Source organism: Sminthopsis crassicaudata, chromosome 2 (genome assembly GCF_048593235.1).
Source record: "Sminthopsis crassicaudata isolate SCR6 chromosome 2, ASM4859323v1, whole genome shotgun sequence".
In the NCBI taxonomy this organism is placed as follows: domain Eukaryota; kingdom Metazoa; phylum Chordata; class Mammalia; order Dasyuromorphia; family Dasyuridae; genus Sminthopsis; species Sminthopsis crassicaudata.
This window is the reverse complement of record NC_133618.1, coordinates 318,492,043-318,506,017: the sequence shown is the minus strand read 5'-3', so window position 1 is coordinate 318,506,017 and position 13,975 is coordinate 318,492,043. Positions and strand designations below refer to the sequence as shown.

The following is a 13,975-nucleotide window of genomic DNA, read 5'->3' as shown; positions in this document are numbered from 1 at the left end:
TCCTGACTCTCCTTTGGTAGATATATTCCCAAATATTTTATACTATCGACCGTTATTTTGAATGGAATTTCTCTTTGTATCTCTTGCTCTTGGATTGTGTTGGTAATGTATAAAAATGCTGAGGATTTATGTGGATTTATTTTGTAACCTGCCACTTTGCTAAAATTCTGAATTATTTCTAATAGCTTTTTAGCAGAGTCTTTGGGGTTCTCTAAGTATACCATCATGTCATCTGCGAAAAGTGATAATTTGATTTCCTCATTTCCTACTCTAATTCCTTGAATCTCTTTCTCGGCTCTTATTGCCAAGGCTAGAGTTTCTAGTACTATATTGAAAAGTAATGGTGATAGTGGGCAACCTTGTTTCACTCCTGATCTTACAGGGAAAGGTTCTAGTTTATCGCCATTACATATGATGTTTACTGAAGGTTTTAAATATATGCTCCTTATTATTTTAAGGAATAGTCCATTTATTCCTATACTCTCAAGCGTTTTTAGTAGGAATGGATGTTGGATTTTATCAAATGCTTTTTCTGCAGACTCTGAAATATTCTTTCTGCAATCCAGTAGGATTTTCTCCTTTATGGGCATTCTTTGCTATTTGAACTTAATTTCTTTCTTTCTCTCCTATATCTCTTAGAACTGACCTAAATCAACTTGCTTTATTAATAAATGACATTCAACATATGATGATTGTTAGTGTCCATAATTCTGTAAAATAAATTTACTGAAAACAAAAATCCCTGTAAATTTTTGATTCGATAATACTAATAACTAACTTAAATAGTTTTTTAAGTTTGCAAAATGCTTTATAAATTTTATGTCATTTTATTCTCACAACAGACCTTGAGAGAGTGAACGCTATTATTATTCCTATTTTTCTGGTAAGGAAACTAAAGCAAACAGTTTGGATCTTGCCCAGGGTTACACAGATAATGTCTGAGATCTTATTTGAACTCAGGTCTTTCTGACTCCAAATCCAGTGTTCTCTCCATTGGATCACCTAGCTGCTTCCCATTGTTCAGTTATCTTAAGCTCAGATATTGGAATCATACTGTCTGCTATGATGTAGACCAGGCAGTCATCTGCTAATTTTTTTATTCTTAAGCATCAATCCCTCTGTGCATCTATAATTAGTTTCTTGCTATTAGACATTGAAGTAATAGGCAGCAGAAGATGAAGAAGCATCATCTTTTGTTCTTGTTCATTTGTTGCTGGATGGCATATAAAGAAAATCTCATGCTTCTGCTTACTGTTTTCACCTCACGTTTAACTTAACCATTCAAGGTGGTTCCTTTATTTCTCTTTGATTCTCCATTCCAGTGTCCATGATGGCTTTTTCAAATCTTTTTTGTTTCCTCAAATCTTCCACAGCATCTCTTATACCCTCCTTTTCAGCTGAGATCCTGTCTTTGAGATATTTATTAAATACTTTACAAAAAAAATAATAAAAAATTGAAGATTTACCCTTAGAACTGCCTCATCTGATAATCCTTCCTAATTTCCCAGTGCCTTGGCATTATCTTCTTCAATTTATCTTCTTCAATTTCCTCTTCTATTGTAGTCTTACTTGAAGAGACCTGACCAGTCAGTCTTTCTACATTCTTCCTATATACTCTTCTGTCTTAACCTACAGATTGCTCTCATTGTCATCCAGTCTCCAATTTTCAATGTTTCCCTCTCTTTGATATTCTTCTCTATCTGCTGTCTTAAAACAAAACAGAACAGAACAAAGCACAAAAAATTTCACTTGAACCTATCACGTCTATTAACTGTTGGTTTCTGTCTTCCCTCCCTTTCAGTCTTAACTCCTTGAAAAAATTGTGTTTGATGTTTCCACTTCCATTTGTTTCTCCATAATCCTCTGCATTTTGCATTTTGAATTCTGACCTTATTACTCAACCAAAACTGCTCTCTCCAAAGCAAGGATTCCCGAATTGTCATCCCTGAAATAATACTTCCTGCTGACATCTGCATTTTGGAATCTCTAGTTTGTTTCAAAGCTTAGTCTAAGAGTCATTATCTATTTTAAGTCTTGTTTCCCCACAGTTAGTACACCCTTTCTAAAAATTATCTTGTATTCATTTTGTAAATATTACCTATTTTAATTGTAAATTAAAATTGTAAATTACATATGTTGTTTCCTATATTAAAATGTAAGTTTTAAAAGGACAGAGTATATTTTACTTTTGTCTTTCTATCCTTAGCATAGTGCCCTGCTCATCATAATGATTGTTGATTATTCATTGATTCTTCAATCAAGTAAGTTGAAGATGTCTTGCTGATCATGGTTATTATATAGTGGATTACTTATATTTAGACATCATTTCCTAGGAACAATACTCTTCCACCTCTTTCGCATTACTAGTAATTAATTATTGCAGTTTCCAGAATTCCCATTACTTTAATTAACATATGATTCTAATGTGTAAGGAAAATAGCTTGGTTTAATTCCATGTATTTATGTATTTATAGGAAAAATATTTTGGCTTGTTGGTGGAATAAGTAGGTAAATTTTAAAAAAATCTAGCAGGCATCAGCATAGATAAATCACATTGCTTTACTCAAATGAGTCTTTTTTTTTTTTTTTTTCACTTTTTTTTCTATAGTGACCCTGGTGGAGGTATTGAAATGTCTGAGTTTATTCGAGAGGCTACACCCCCAGTTGGTTGCAGTTCACGAAATTCTTATGCTGGTCTAGACCCAAGTAATCAGGTAGGAGCCTCTACTATTCTTTATGTTGTCACAGTATATCTGATGTGCCTTTTTTTTTTCCCATTTGATCTTTGTTTTGACTAATGGATTAATTTTTTTGGTTATTAAAAGGCTTTCCATTTATAATACTTTTATTTCTAATGGACTTCCATATAATCTGATGTTACACAATTAATATCTCAATTAGATAGGCATCAACAAATTTATAACTCTGTTTAAGGATGATAATATAGAGGAATGGTAACATCTCTTATCTAGGAACAGACTAAGTTTGTTGAAAGGCTTGATATATTGACGACAGTGTTTATCAACAGCATTTTCCTGTTGGAAGTCTGTACTCAGATGTTACAGTATGACTTTTATGGCCAAAACTGGATTCCTGGTTTTCTCAAAGTCAGTTTCCCTTTGTTTTTTGTCAGATCTATCTATCTATCACCTGCATTTGAAACCTTGAACTCATCCACAGTTTTTGAATTTTTCCTGAGATTTCTGAAATTACCAAGGCCTTTTGAATTTTATATAATCTGCCTCTTTCTTACCATTCCCACTGCTGCTGTAATATTTTAGGCCCCTATTCTATGTCTATACTGCTGGTATAATAGTTTTCTAACTGGTATTTCCACATCTTGAGGCTTTTTTCCCACCGTCTAGATAATTAACCATAAATTTCACTGTCAGATCACTTTCTATCCTATCATTTTGTACCTGTTACTTCCTGTCCAAGAATCAATTTTATTCATTCTCATTACCCATTGAATAATTTTCTGAATTCTTTACTTCTTCCTTGAATAAGGTCCTTCATATTCTGGTTTCTATTTATTTTGAGCATGTTCTTATGACTTGTTCATGCTTACATGGCTTATGCTGCTAACCAAATTAATCGTTTAATTTTTAAAGACACCATGTGGGTTTTCCTTTGTGCTTTTTACTCTTGCCTTTTTTTATCTGGAATAACCTCCTTTTCCTATATGTGCCAAAGTTCTGTTCTCCCTATCTGAATTTCTATCTCCTTTCCTACTTAGTATTGTCTTCCATAATGACTTTAGCCTTTGACAATTAATCCCTCCTGTGTAACACAACACTTACACTGATTCATTTAATACTTGCTATAATTTGTTATTTTTATTTTTTGGTTCTTTCTTTGCAACCAGATTGTAAAGTTCTTAAGAAGGAATTGTAGCTTTATATCTTCTTGGTGTCCCTGGCCCTTAGCAGAATCCTTCACACAATAAGCTTAGAGTAGCTGTTCAGTAGTGATAATGTACATCTTAGGTCATAGATATAAAGCTTTAAGGGACCGCAGAAAGCATTTAATACAATCTTCTTTTATAGAGAATAAAAATTGAGACCTAGAAGTATCAGAGGCAGGAGTTTTCTTCTTTTGCTGTGGCAATTGGGGTCAAGTGACTTATCCAGGATCACACAGCTAGGAAGTGTTAAGTGCCTGAAATCAAAATTGAACTCAGGTCCTCCTGCCTTCAGGGCTGGTGCTCTATCCACTGTACCACCTAGCTGCCCCAAGTTTTCTTCTTTTAAGAGCAGAATATTACTTATGATTCTTGTGAACAGTTACTTTCAGCTTGAGGAACTTGAAAAAGGGCTAGATTGAGAGTCGTAGAAAAACTTGGGTTTTATTCCTTCCTCTGCTACTTACTAGCTGTGTATCCTTGGTCATATTACTCAGCTTTCCTAAGTATCACATAAAAATAAAGAACTTAAAATTAGATTCCCTATAGTCTCAACTCTAAATCTATGACCCTGTGATCAGAGCTTTATGTACTTGATATATGCCAAGGAGAAAGCTATCCCTGAATCAAATTAATTAATGTAAATGGCAGCTATAAGATGCCATAAACATATAAGATGTTGTTTTCAATTAAAACAACATCTTATATGTTTATGGCATTTTCATGATTCATGGTCAGTGATGTGATTATAATTGGTGATTATAATTAAGATTACTCAAATTCAAAGAGCCAGAATTTAAAAAAATTATAATTCTAGTTATTTAATAAAGCAGATGGGAAAGTAATTTCAGTCAATAATGGTTCATTACAAGTAGATTAAGTGGTGAGAAGAATATTGCTTTATGATAGATAGTATATATAATTAGATTGGACTTCTCGTATGTTTTTAAAGAATACAATAAAAGAAGCAAGTATTACTCATTCTTAAATTCTTTATCCTAGTGGCAGCTGCTTCTATTTTGCCTTTTATGATGTATAATAAATGATTAGAAATTTTAGTTTCTTAGGAATTTGCATGGTCAGGCTCTTTATTTAAAAGTGTAATCAAATTTTGTCTTCCTAGAGACAAATCTACATTTATCCCAGGTTTGGGGAGAAGTCTACACTTTTTTCATTTATTTAGAAAATGAAAAATCATCATTGGTTCATGAAAACTGTCTGATGAATTCATATCCCAAAAACTTGTTCATTATATTTTATTGAGGTAATCCAACTCATAATATTGTTAAGAAAAAAACAACCAAATTTTTCCTTTTTAAGCAACAATTCTTTGATAGAAATGGGGGAAATAGTGAAAGCAAGTGTGCCTTTTTGATTTGTGGTTGCAGATTTTCAGAGTTATTTTTAACTAAAGACAAAATTGACATAGTCTTACTGTTTTTTTGTAAGCAGAACTTGTGTTTTTAATTACATATTTGCAAAGTTTTTTAATCAGTTCATAAAATAGAAAGATTAAGTAATTATTATACATGAAGGACATTTTAACCGTTTCTCCAGAAATTTTTTAAAATCTTGGGGGGGGAGTGTGTATGTGTGTGTGTATGTGCGTGCGCATACATGTGCACATAGGGGGGAAAGAAATCTTTACAGCTAGGAATTTTTGGTAGATTTATTGTGTTGCCTTAGTTTGAATGTTAAATGATGTGATTGCTTTGTCAGTAGGATTCAGAAGAATATTTAATATTTAATAGAATTTTTGAGTAGAACTTAAGGGAACTTTAAAAATTACTTAATTGCACTTGAAATTTGCAACAATTAGAGAAGTTAAGTGACATGTTCACTATCACAGAGATTGGCAGTAACAAAAATCTATTCTAGGTTTCTTGAAATAAGTAAAATACTTTGCCCATCATATCACATCTTTTCTTAAATTTTTATTTTTATTTTTTCTTTTTTGGTGATATGGTTATCTTTGTGTGCTTTTTTTGGTTGAAGATGCTTGTTAAGAAGGGAAAAAGTATAAAAATCTAATTTTTTTTATTGGTATCTCAGTTTGGGAACAAGTGAGAATTTTTTGCATATATAATAATGGTAGTCACCATATCAAATTGTCTCTAATAAGTTACTTGCACAACATGTGTAGTTTAAGAGCAAGATGGACCATGAAGATAAACTGCTTTTTTAGTAATATTTATAAACTTGTCATCTCTTGATTACTCTTTTCTTTCTAGCCAGAGATATATTTTTTATGGGATTGGTTTGAAGAAGAAATTGAGTGAAACCCTGAGGATTATGGTTAATTTTAAAAATAGAAAGGGATCAAAATAATAAGCTATGGTGCTTTTACAAAACTAAATTTTGATTAGTTTTTTCCAGGCAATTTGTTTTTGATTTTATGAAGATGATGGTCACTTGAATCAAATAACTAAATTTCAATTTTTTCATGTTGCATAGGTATATTAACAAATATTTAATGAATATTAACTCTATGAGTACATTATTTTTCTTCTAAAATTAAATTAAGACTCTTGAGTTCTCCTTTGGTCAATCTGTTTGAAATTATGTCTGCAGGAGCAGTTGCCAGGAATATTGTCCAATAGCTATACTGTTATACTTTATTTTATGGGATGAATTCTGGCATCTGCTATTCCTTTCTCCCTTTATATGGTTCTTGAGTTAATGTAATAGTTTTTGTAAAATTTTTGAAGGTGGTTTCACATCCTTTCTTTTTGCAATTAATTTATTTTTAGCCTAAGAAGAACTTTCCCTTCGTCTTCCTTCCTCCTCCCCTTTGTAAAAAAAAGAAAATCTGAGCCCCTGTAAGAAAAATATATAGTGGGACCGCTAGGTGGCGCAGTGGATAGAGCACCAGCCCCGAAGTCATGAGGATCTGAGTTCAAATTTGGCCTCTGACACTTAACACTTCCTAGCTGTGTGACCCTGGGCAAGTCACTTGACCCCAATTGCCTCAGCAAAAGAAAAAGAAAGATAAATATATAGTTAAACAAAACAATTTCTTGCATTGGATATATACAAAATACATGTCTCAGTTTGCATTATGTGTACCTCACTTTTGTTAAAAAATTGTTAATATCCTGAGTCTTCTGGAAATGATGTTGGGCTTCATGTTTGTTGTTCAGAATTCTCAATTCTTTCATAGAAGTTTTATGTACTTTTAATATCACTAAAACCCACATTTAGTGATCAGATTTTATTGTCAAAAATTATACAGTAGACCTGGACATTCTTTATTTTTTATTGCTTTTATCTTTCATTATTTTCAATGACATTTAGTAGTACCATTTTAAGTACAAATACTTTGTTAGTCTAGCACGGACATAAATACACATTGAAATAAAGAGGTATTGTAATGGTTGGACTTGACTACCTATCTTTTTGTAGGATATTTAGTTTTCTAAACCTTGACTTCTGAGTATACTATGGAACATAAGAACTTTTTGGTTATAGTACCTAATATTCTTTTTATTTTTTCACTCAAAATAACATAACACAGTTTGCTTTTTTGGGTTAGTTTAAGAATAGTTGAAAGTATATGACACCATGACCACATCAATATATAGTTCATTTATTCTGTAGTTTTGTAAAATTAATTTGTTTGAAACATAACAGTTAATAATTATTTTTTGTTTCCAGATTGGATCTGGCTCACCTCAACTTGGAACAGAAGCAGCCATTAAAGGTTAGTCTTTAACATAATTTGAAAATTATTAAGTTGAAATGTTTTTTGTTTAATTTTTTCTTAGTCAATCAAAAAGCATTTACTAAGGTCTGGGGATGCAAAGACAGTCCTTGCCCTCAAAGAGCTTACATTTTCATGGAGGAAACAACATGAAAATAATTGGGTAAATATAATATTAATATTAACCTGGTGGGAAAGACTGGTAAAGGTCTCCTGCAAAAGATGTTGTTATTGACACTTAGTTACTCTGAGCTTCATAATTTCATAAGTGGTCAGTGAAACCTTTCCGTGCCTTCTTATTTTCTGATGCTTGTTAAATGTCTTTCCATTTTTCTGTAGAGATTCCATCTAATGGGCTGGAGGCTTTTTTGTATTTCTTTTAATATTTTGGAGGTATAACCACTATAACATTTAGGCTGTTCATCTATTGCCTCTTTTTTTCCTTGCTAAATAACTAATCTACCCTTGTCCCCGGTCATAAATATCCTCAATAGCATCTTTTATATTGTTTTTCCTTTAGAAGTCATCCCTTGTCAAGTTTTACAGTTTATTTACTAATCCATATTATTAGTTTTGGGGCTACATATTATTTTGGTTCTTTTTCTGAAATTGCGGCAATTCATTATTTGTAGAGTCCTATTATAGCATCTTTGGGGAAGGGTTAAAGCATGTTACCTCTAGTACTTGTGTTAAAGAAGAGGGCTTTTGCACCAGAAACTAATTTAAAATCTATGTAGTTTAGCAATTAACCAACCCAAGGAATGAATAGATCAGTTAGCTTATATTTGAAAAAAAACAAAACAAAACAAAAAACTAGATGATGCTTTTAGTGACACCAGCCAATTTGCTGGTACAGACCTTCATCTTTTTAACATCATTATTAGCCGACATTTATTGTTTAGCTATATAATATATGCTGAAAAAAAAACTATCATTAAAAGCAAGTTAAAAAGCAATGAAACATTACACATGAAATTGAATGGATAGTCCATCATGATATTACATCCTCTCTGATTGGACTAAATTCAGTGGACTGCTTGTCCATTTGTATATCATAGTTTATACAATCAGTGGATGTTTTTCATCTACTTATGTGTAACTATTCACACTAAGAGTAATCTTTTGCATTGCTGCAAGGTAATCTTAAAAGAGTTCTGAAGATTAAACCAATTAGAATAATCTTATCTTAATAGGAACACTCAGAGACTGCCATGATCATCAGGAAATTTTTTGTTTTTTAGTAGTATGTTTAGAATGTTTCCATGTACAATAGGGTGAATATCACTCTGAATTGTTATCAATAATTAATGAGTTAATTTTATATCTTATAATATAAGAGATATATGAGAGATAATCTGTGACAAAATTCTTTTAAATCTATATTATTTTATTGAATCTTTAAAAAAAATTCAATAAACAGCTGGCAGATTTGATTCTCTATGCCCTGTCAATCAATTTGTGTCTTTATAATGATATAGTCTGCTCTAGAAAATAATCTGTGCCAATCCTACCTGTTCCTCATATTTTCTTCAAGGATACATTTAATGTGTGCCTACATAATATAATTTTCTATAAAGCTATTAGGTCTAAAAGCCCACTATGAAGAATCTGACAATGTATTTCAAGCTAAAGCAACACATTAATAATATCTTCAATGAAATTGCAAGAACCTTAGTGATAGATTTAGGCAAACTTAAAAAAAAATAAGAAAAAAAGTGGTCATCCAAAGAATAACCAAAGAAAATAGGAAGAGGACAGCAAATAGATGCTATCTACTAGGTAGATGGTACAAATTTGCCAATTTTTTGAATGCTCAATCTTTGCTGGTGGACAGTGGAATCATTAGTTTAAGAGTAATTAGAAAAGTAGCATATTACAAAGTGATTTAAATGTAAAAGAAATAGCAAATATTGTGCAGTTTTCCAAACTTCATTTCTTGGTTTACTGGTGTATTAGTAGTTCAGAATCTTACAGTTCATCCAGTATTTTTGCAGTTGCAACAATGCATTTACATTTTACCTTTTTTCCATTCTTTTAGCTTAGAATTGAATGATACCTTTAGTGAATAGATAACCCATATATTCAGTTCCTTAGTCCAGCCATGAGGTACAGTTTTTTTTTGCATTTAAGAAACAAAAATACACCCTTAATGTACTTCTTTTAATTTTTTTTTTTTTTTTTTAGGAGATACAGACACTGCCAAGACTTCTGATGATATTAGTTTAAGCCTTGGACAGAGTTCTAGTCTGTGTAAAGAAGGAAGTGAAGAACAAGGTGAGATTCTCCTATGTTTAAATATGGCATAAGATTTCAGGAATATAAGGATTTTTGTTAGGAGCTGGAGTCTTTGAGTTGTTAGCATTTTGGCAAATTTTCTGGTACTCTGATATACCTTTGTTCCTAAGCTGACAATTGTAATTTGTAATATTGTTTTGAATTTATTTGGTTTCTAAAAAATAAAATGAAAAATCACAGTCTAATTTAAGCTAAGGTGTTTGGCCCTGGGAAGAAAATTCAAAAGTGCAACATTTTTTGCTCTCGGAAAGCTTAGATTTTAATGTAAGAGACATTAGTGGTTCCTGAGGAAAACTGTCTTGGTCTACAGAATCATAACAGTAGTGAATGGAGCCAGAGGACCCTTTCCAAAAGCAGTGGTGGTATTGATTTGATTATTGTTCCCAGAGAAAAAAGAGGAAAGGAAGAGGTGAGAGGAGGAAGACAGTTATTTGGGCAGATGACGCAATATCCTGGGGGAATGGAGTTGGAAGTTTGGTCCTGGACCAGACACATTGATGGATTAAATGAATTTGCATAAGACAAGATTAGAATGGAAGCAATAAACTGGGAAAACATTTTTACATCCAAAGGATCTGATAAAGGCCTCATTTCTAAAATATATAGAGAAGTGATTCAAATTTATAATGGTTCAAGCCATTCTCCAATTGATAAATGGTCAAAGGATATGAACAGACAATTTTCAGATGAAGAAATTGAAACTATTTGTAGCCATATGAAAAGGTGCTCCAAATCATTATTGATCAGAGAAATGCAAATTAAGACAACTCTGAGATATCACTACACACCTGTCAGATTGGCTAAGATGACAGAAAAAGATTAAAACAAATGTTGGAGGGGATGTGGGAAATCTGGGACATTGATACATTGTTGGTGGAACTGTGAACGGATCCAACCATTCTGGAGAGCAATTTGGAACTATGTACAAAAAGTTATCAAACTTTGCATATCCTTTGGTCCAATAGTGTTACTACTGGGCTTATTATCCCAAAGAGATATTAAAGAAGGGAAAGGGCCTTGTATGGGCAAAAATGTTTGTGGCATGATTTCAGAGAGGCCTGAAGAGACTACATGAACTGATGCTTAGTGAAGTGAGCAGAACCAGGAGATCATTATGCACAGCAACAATACCATAAGAAGATCAATTCTGATGGACATGGCTCTCTTTAATAATGAGATCATTCAAACCAGTTCCAGTTGTTCAGTGATGAAGAGAGCCATCTACATCCAGAGAGAGGACCATGGGAACAGATTGTGGACCACAACATAGCATTCTCACTCCTTCTGTTACTTGCTTGCATTTTGTTTTCTTTCTTAGTTTTTTTCTTCCTTCTTGATCTGATTTTTCTTGTGCAGCAAGGTAACTGTATAAATATGTATACACATATTGGATTTAACATGTATTTCAACATATTTAACATGTATTGGACTACCTGCCAGCTGCGGGAGGAGGAGGGGAAAATTTGGAACAAAAGGTTTTGCAAGGGAAAAATGATAAAATACATTTTTATGAATCAAAAAGAAAAAATGAGCTTGCATATACCCTAGTACAAGTAAATTCTAGGACAGAGTTGCAAAAGTCTTTTAATTCTTGTCATTCCAAATACTTTTAGGAATGCTTAATCTTTTTCAAATGACTGTCTGGTCTCCAGGGATCTGTTCCAAGTGGTGAAAAAGTGAGCCATGTCAAATTAAAACATGCTTGTTTTACAGAGAGAAAAGCTGTAGTACAAATTGGTTAAAGGACTTTCTTAAGGTCATACATGTTGATGAAATTTGATGACCTGTCTTTTACCTTGTATAACTTTGTGGATGATATGTAGTAGAAATGTAAGATACTAAAATTTATTAAAGCTACTTTAATGCCATGATGTAGTATAGTGAGATTTCTTACTAAAAATCTCTAACTTTGAATTCTATTAAAGTTATTCATAATTTTTAATTACGTGAATATTATTGCCAAGTTCTTCCAAAAGTGCCTTCTTATTAGGAGGCAACATGGTTCTGTGGAAACATTGCTATCTCTAGACTCAGTGAATCTGAGTTCAAATCTTAATTTTTTTCTACCTTTGTAACCTACCACTACCTAATTGCTTGTGTAATTCCAATCTCTGGAATCTTAGGAAAATTCCTTAACCTCCCTGGCCGTCAGTTTCTTCATTTATAAAATGAAGGAACTGAACTAATTGTACTTTTGAGGTCCATTCTAGCTCCTGTCTGTGGTCTTATAATGTAGTTAGCATTTAGGGTTTGTCAGTCTTAGCAAATGTTTCCAATCTTTATGAAACTGTAGCAACTTGTGATTAATTTTGTTTTGACAGATCCAGTTCTAAAAATTCAGAAATCTTAGAAGTCACCTAGTTCAGGATAAATCCCTTTTATAATAGTCCCCAAAGTGTTTATTTATCCTTCAAAAAAATATATCAAAACCTCTTGAGATAGTGAATTTAATACCTTTTGAGGCACCTTATTTGAATAGTTCTGATTTTTAGGTTGTTTTTTTCTTTATACCTAAATGAAATCTGCTTGCCTCTAACTTTTACCTCCTTGTTTTTATGGGTTTTCTCCCTGGAGCCAAAGAAAGCAAATGTCTTTGCTTTTTAAAAATAAGAAATCTCTTCAAATATTTTAAAATGGTTTTCATATCTTCTCCCTTCTTTCTCTTCGTCACACATTGCCCAAGTCTTCTTATTTCCTCATCGTATATCTATGGTTCTTTCTTCTTATGGCATGAAATCCAGACCTTTCAACCACCTTGGTTGAATTTTATAATTTTCCTTATTAAAGAGTATCAAGAACTGAATATGGTGTTCTAGATGTGGTCTGATTATAAAGGTCTCAGAACAGCAAGCCTTTCTTGTTTGGGACAGTTTGCCTCTATTATTAAACTGACAGTTTGCTAAGATCTCTAGAACTTTTTCAGATGAACTACTGTCTAGTAATACCTCCTTGTCTTCTACTTATTCAGTTGAATTTTTAAACTCAAGTTTAGCACATGGTATTTGATATATTTGTAATATATTTTTATTGATATAATAATATACTTGTTATATTTTGAAGACTGTTATAGACACAAGGTAAAATGTAACAGGCACATAGGAAATGTAATTATAATTTATAAAATTTAGATATATTATAATTATTATTCATCTTAGTTTATTTGTATTGTCTTTAAAAAATGTTTGGATCTTGACTTTTGCCCACCAAGTTATTCCTCCTAGCATTGTATCATTTGTAAATTTTGCAAGTATGCCATCTATATTGGCATCCAAGTCTTTAAAAACTGTTTTGAACAGAACACAAACAACATAGTTTTATAGGACATTTTATTTGAGATTTCAGTCTTGGTTGATATTTTTCTAGTAACCACTATGATGTGGGTTTAGTTGTTTAATTATGGATCTAATTAATTGAGCTAACATATAGCTCACATCTCCATCTTGTTCACCAAGATTAACAAGTATGAAACACTTAGTATATGTTTGGTGAAATCTCATTATGAGTAATAGTGCAAAAAGGGCAGCCAAAAATCAATGAGATTGTAGGCATTTTTAGTAGAGGCATAGTGTCCAGAACTAGGAATATGTTGTTATTCTAGTCTGTCTTGCAGTCCGTTGGAACAATGGAGTTGAAACTAACAAAATAGAATTTCATAGGACAGATGTCCAATCCTATGACTGAATTTAAAGAAATCAGTTTTAGAAATATAAGGCAGAGAAGAAGGTGTGACTAAAAAAGGACCAAAGGTTTCCACAGCAATCACAATAAATGCCAGCATATCCATGTGGCAATTAAGAGAGTTCATTTGATCTTTAGTTATCTATTCATAGCAGTATGGTTCTTTTATCCTAGAAAGAAACTGCCACTGTACTGTGCTTTGTTCATCTGAAAAAAGTATGATGTCTTATGCTATTTGTTTATATTAGTTTTACTAAATTATATCACATTTTCTGAAACTTAGATTTTTTTTATTTTTTATTTTTTTAATAATCTGGACATTTTACTTTTGTTCTCACTAATAAAATGTAATCTCTTGACTTTTTTAGAAGCTCTAGATGGTGCAGTGGATAGAATGCTGG

General features: G+C 32.1%; 1 protein-coding gene across 6 annotated transcripts in view; it reads left to right on the top strand.

The window, feature by feature from the left end:
- PCNX1 (pecanex 1) overlaps positions 1-13,975 on the top strand; it is a 228,766-nt gene that overhangs the window by 71,444 nt on the left and 143,347 nt on the right. For all 6 annotated transcript variants that reach the window (XM_074290130.1, XM_074290129.1, XM_074290131.1 and 3 more), the window contains exons 3-5: positions 2,609-2,714; positions 7,556-7,601; positions 9,786-9,875. In XM_074290130.1, coding sequence (XP_074146231.1) covers positions 2,609-2,714; positions 7,556-7,601; positions 9,786-9,875 — 242 coding nt within the window. The remainder of the gene's footprint in view (positions 1-2,608; positions 2,715-7,555; positions 7,602-9,785; positions 9,876-13,975) is intronic.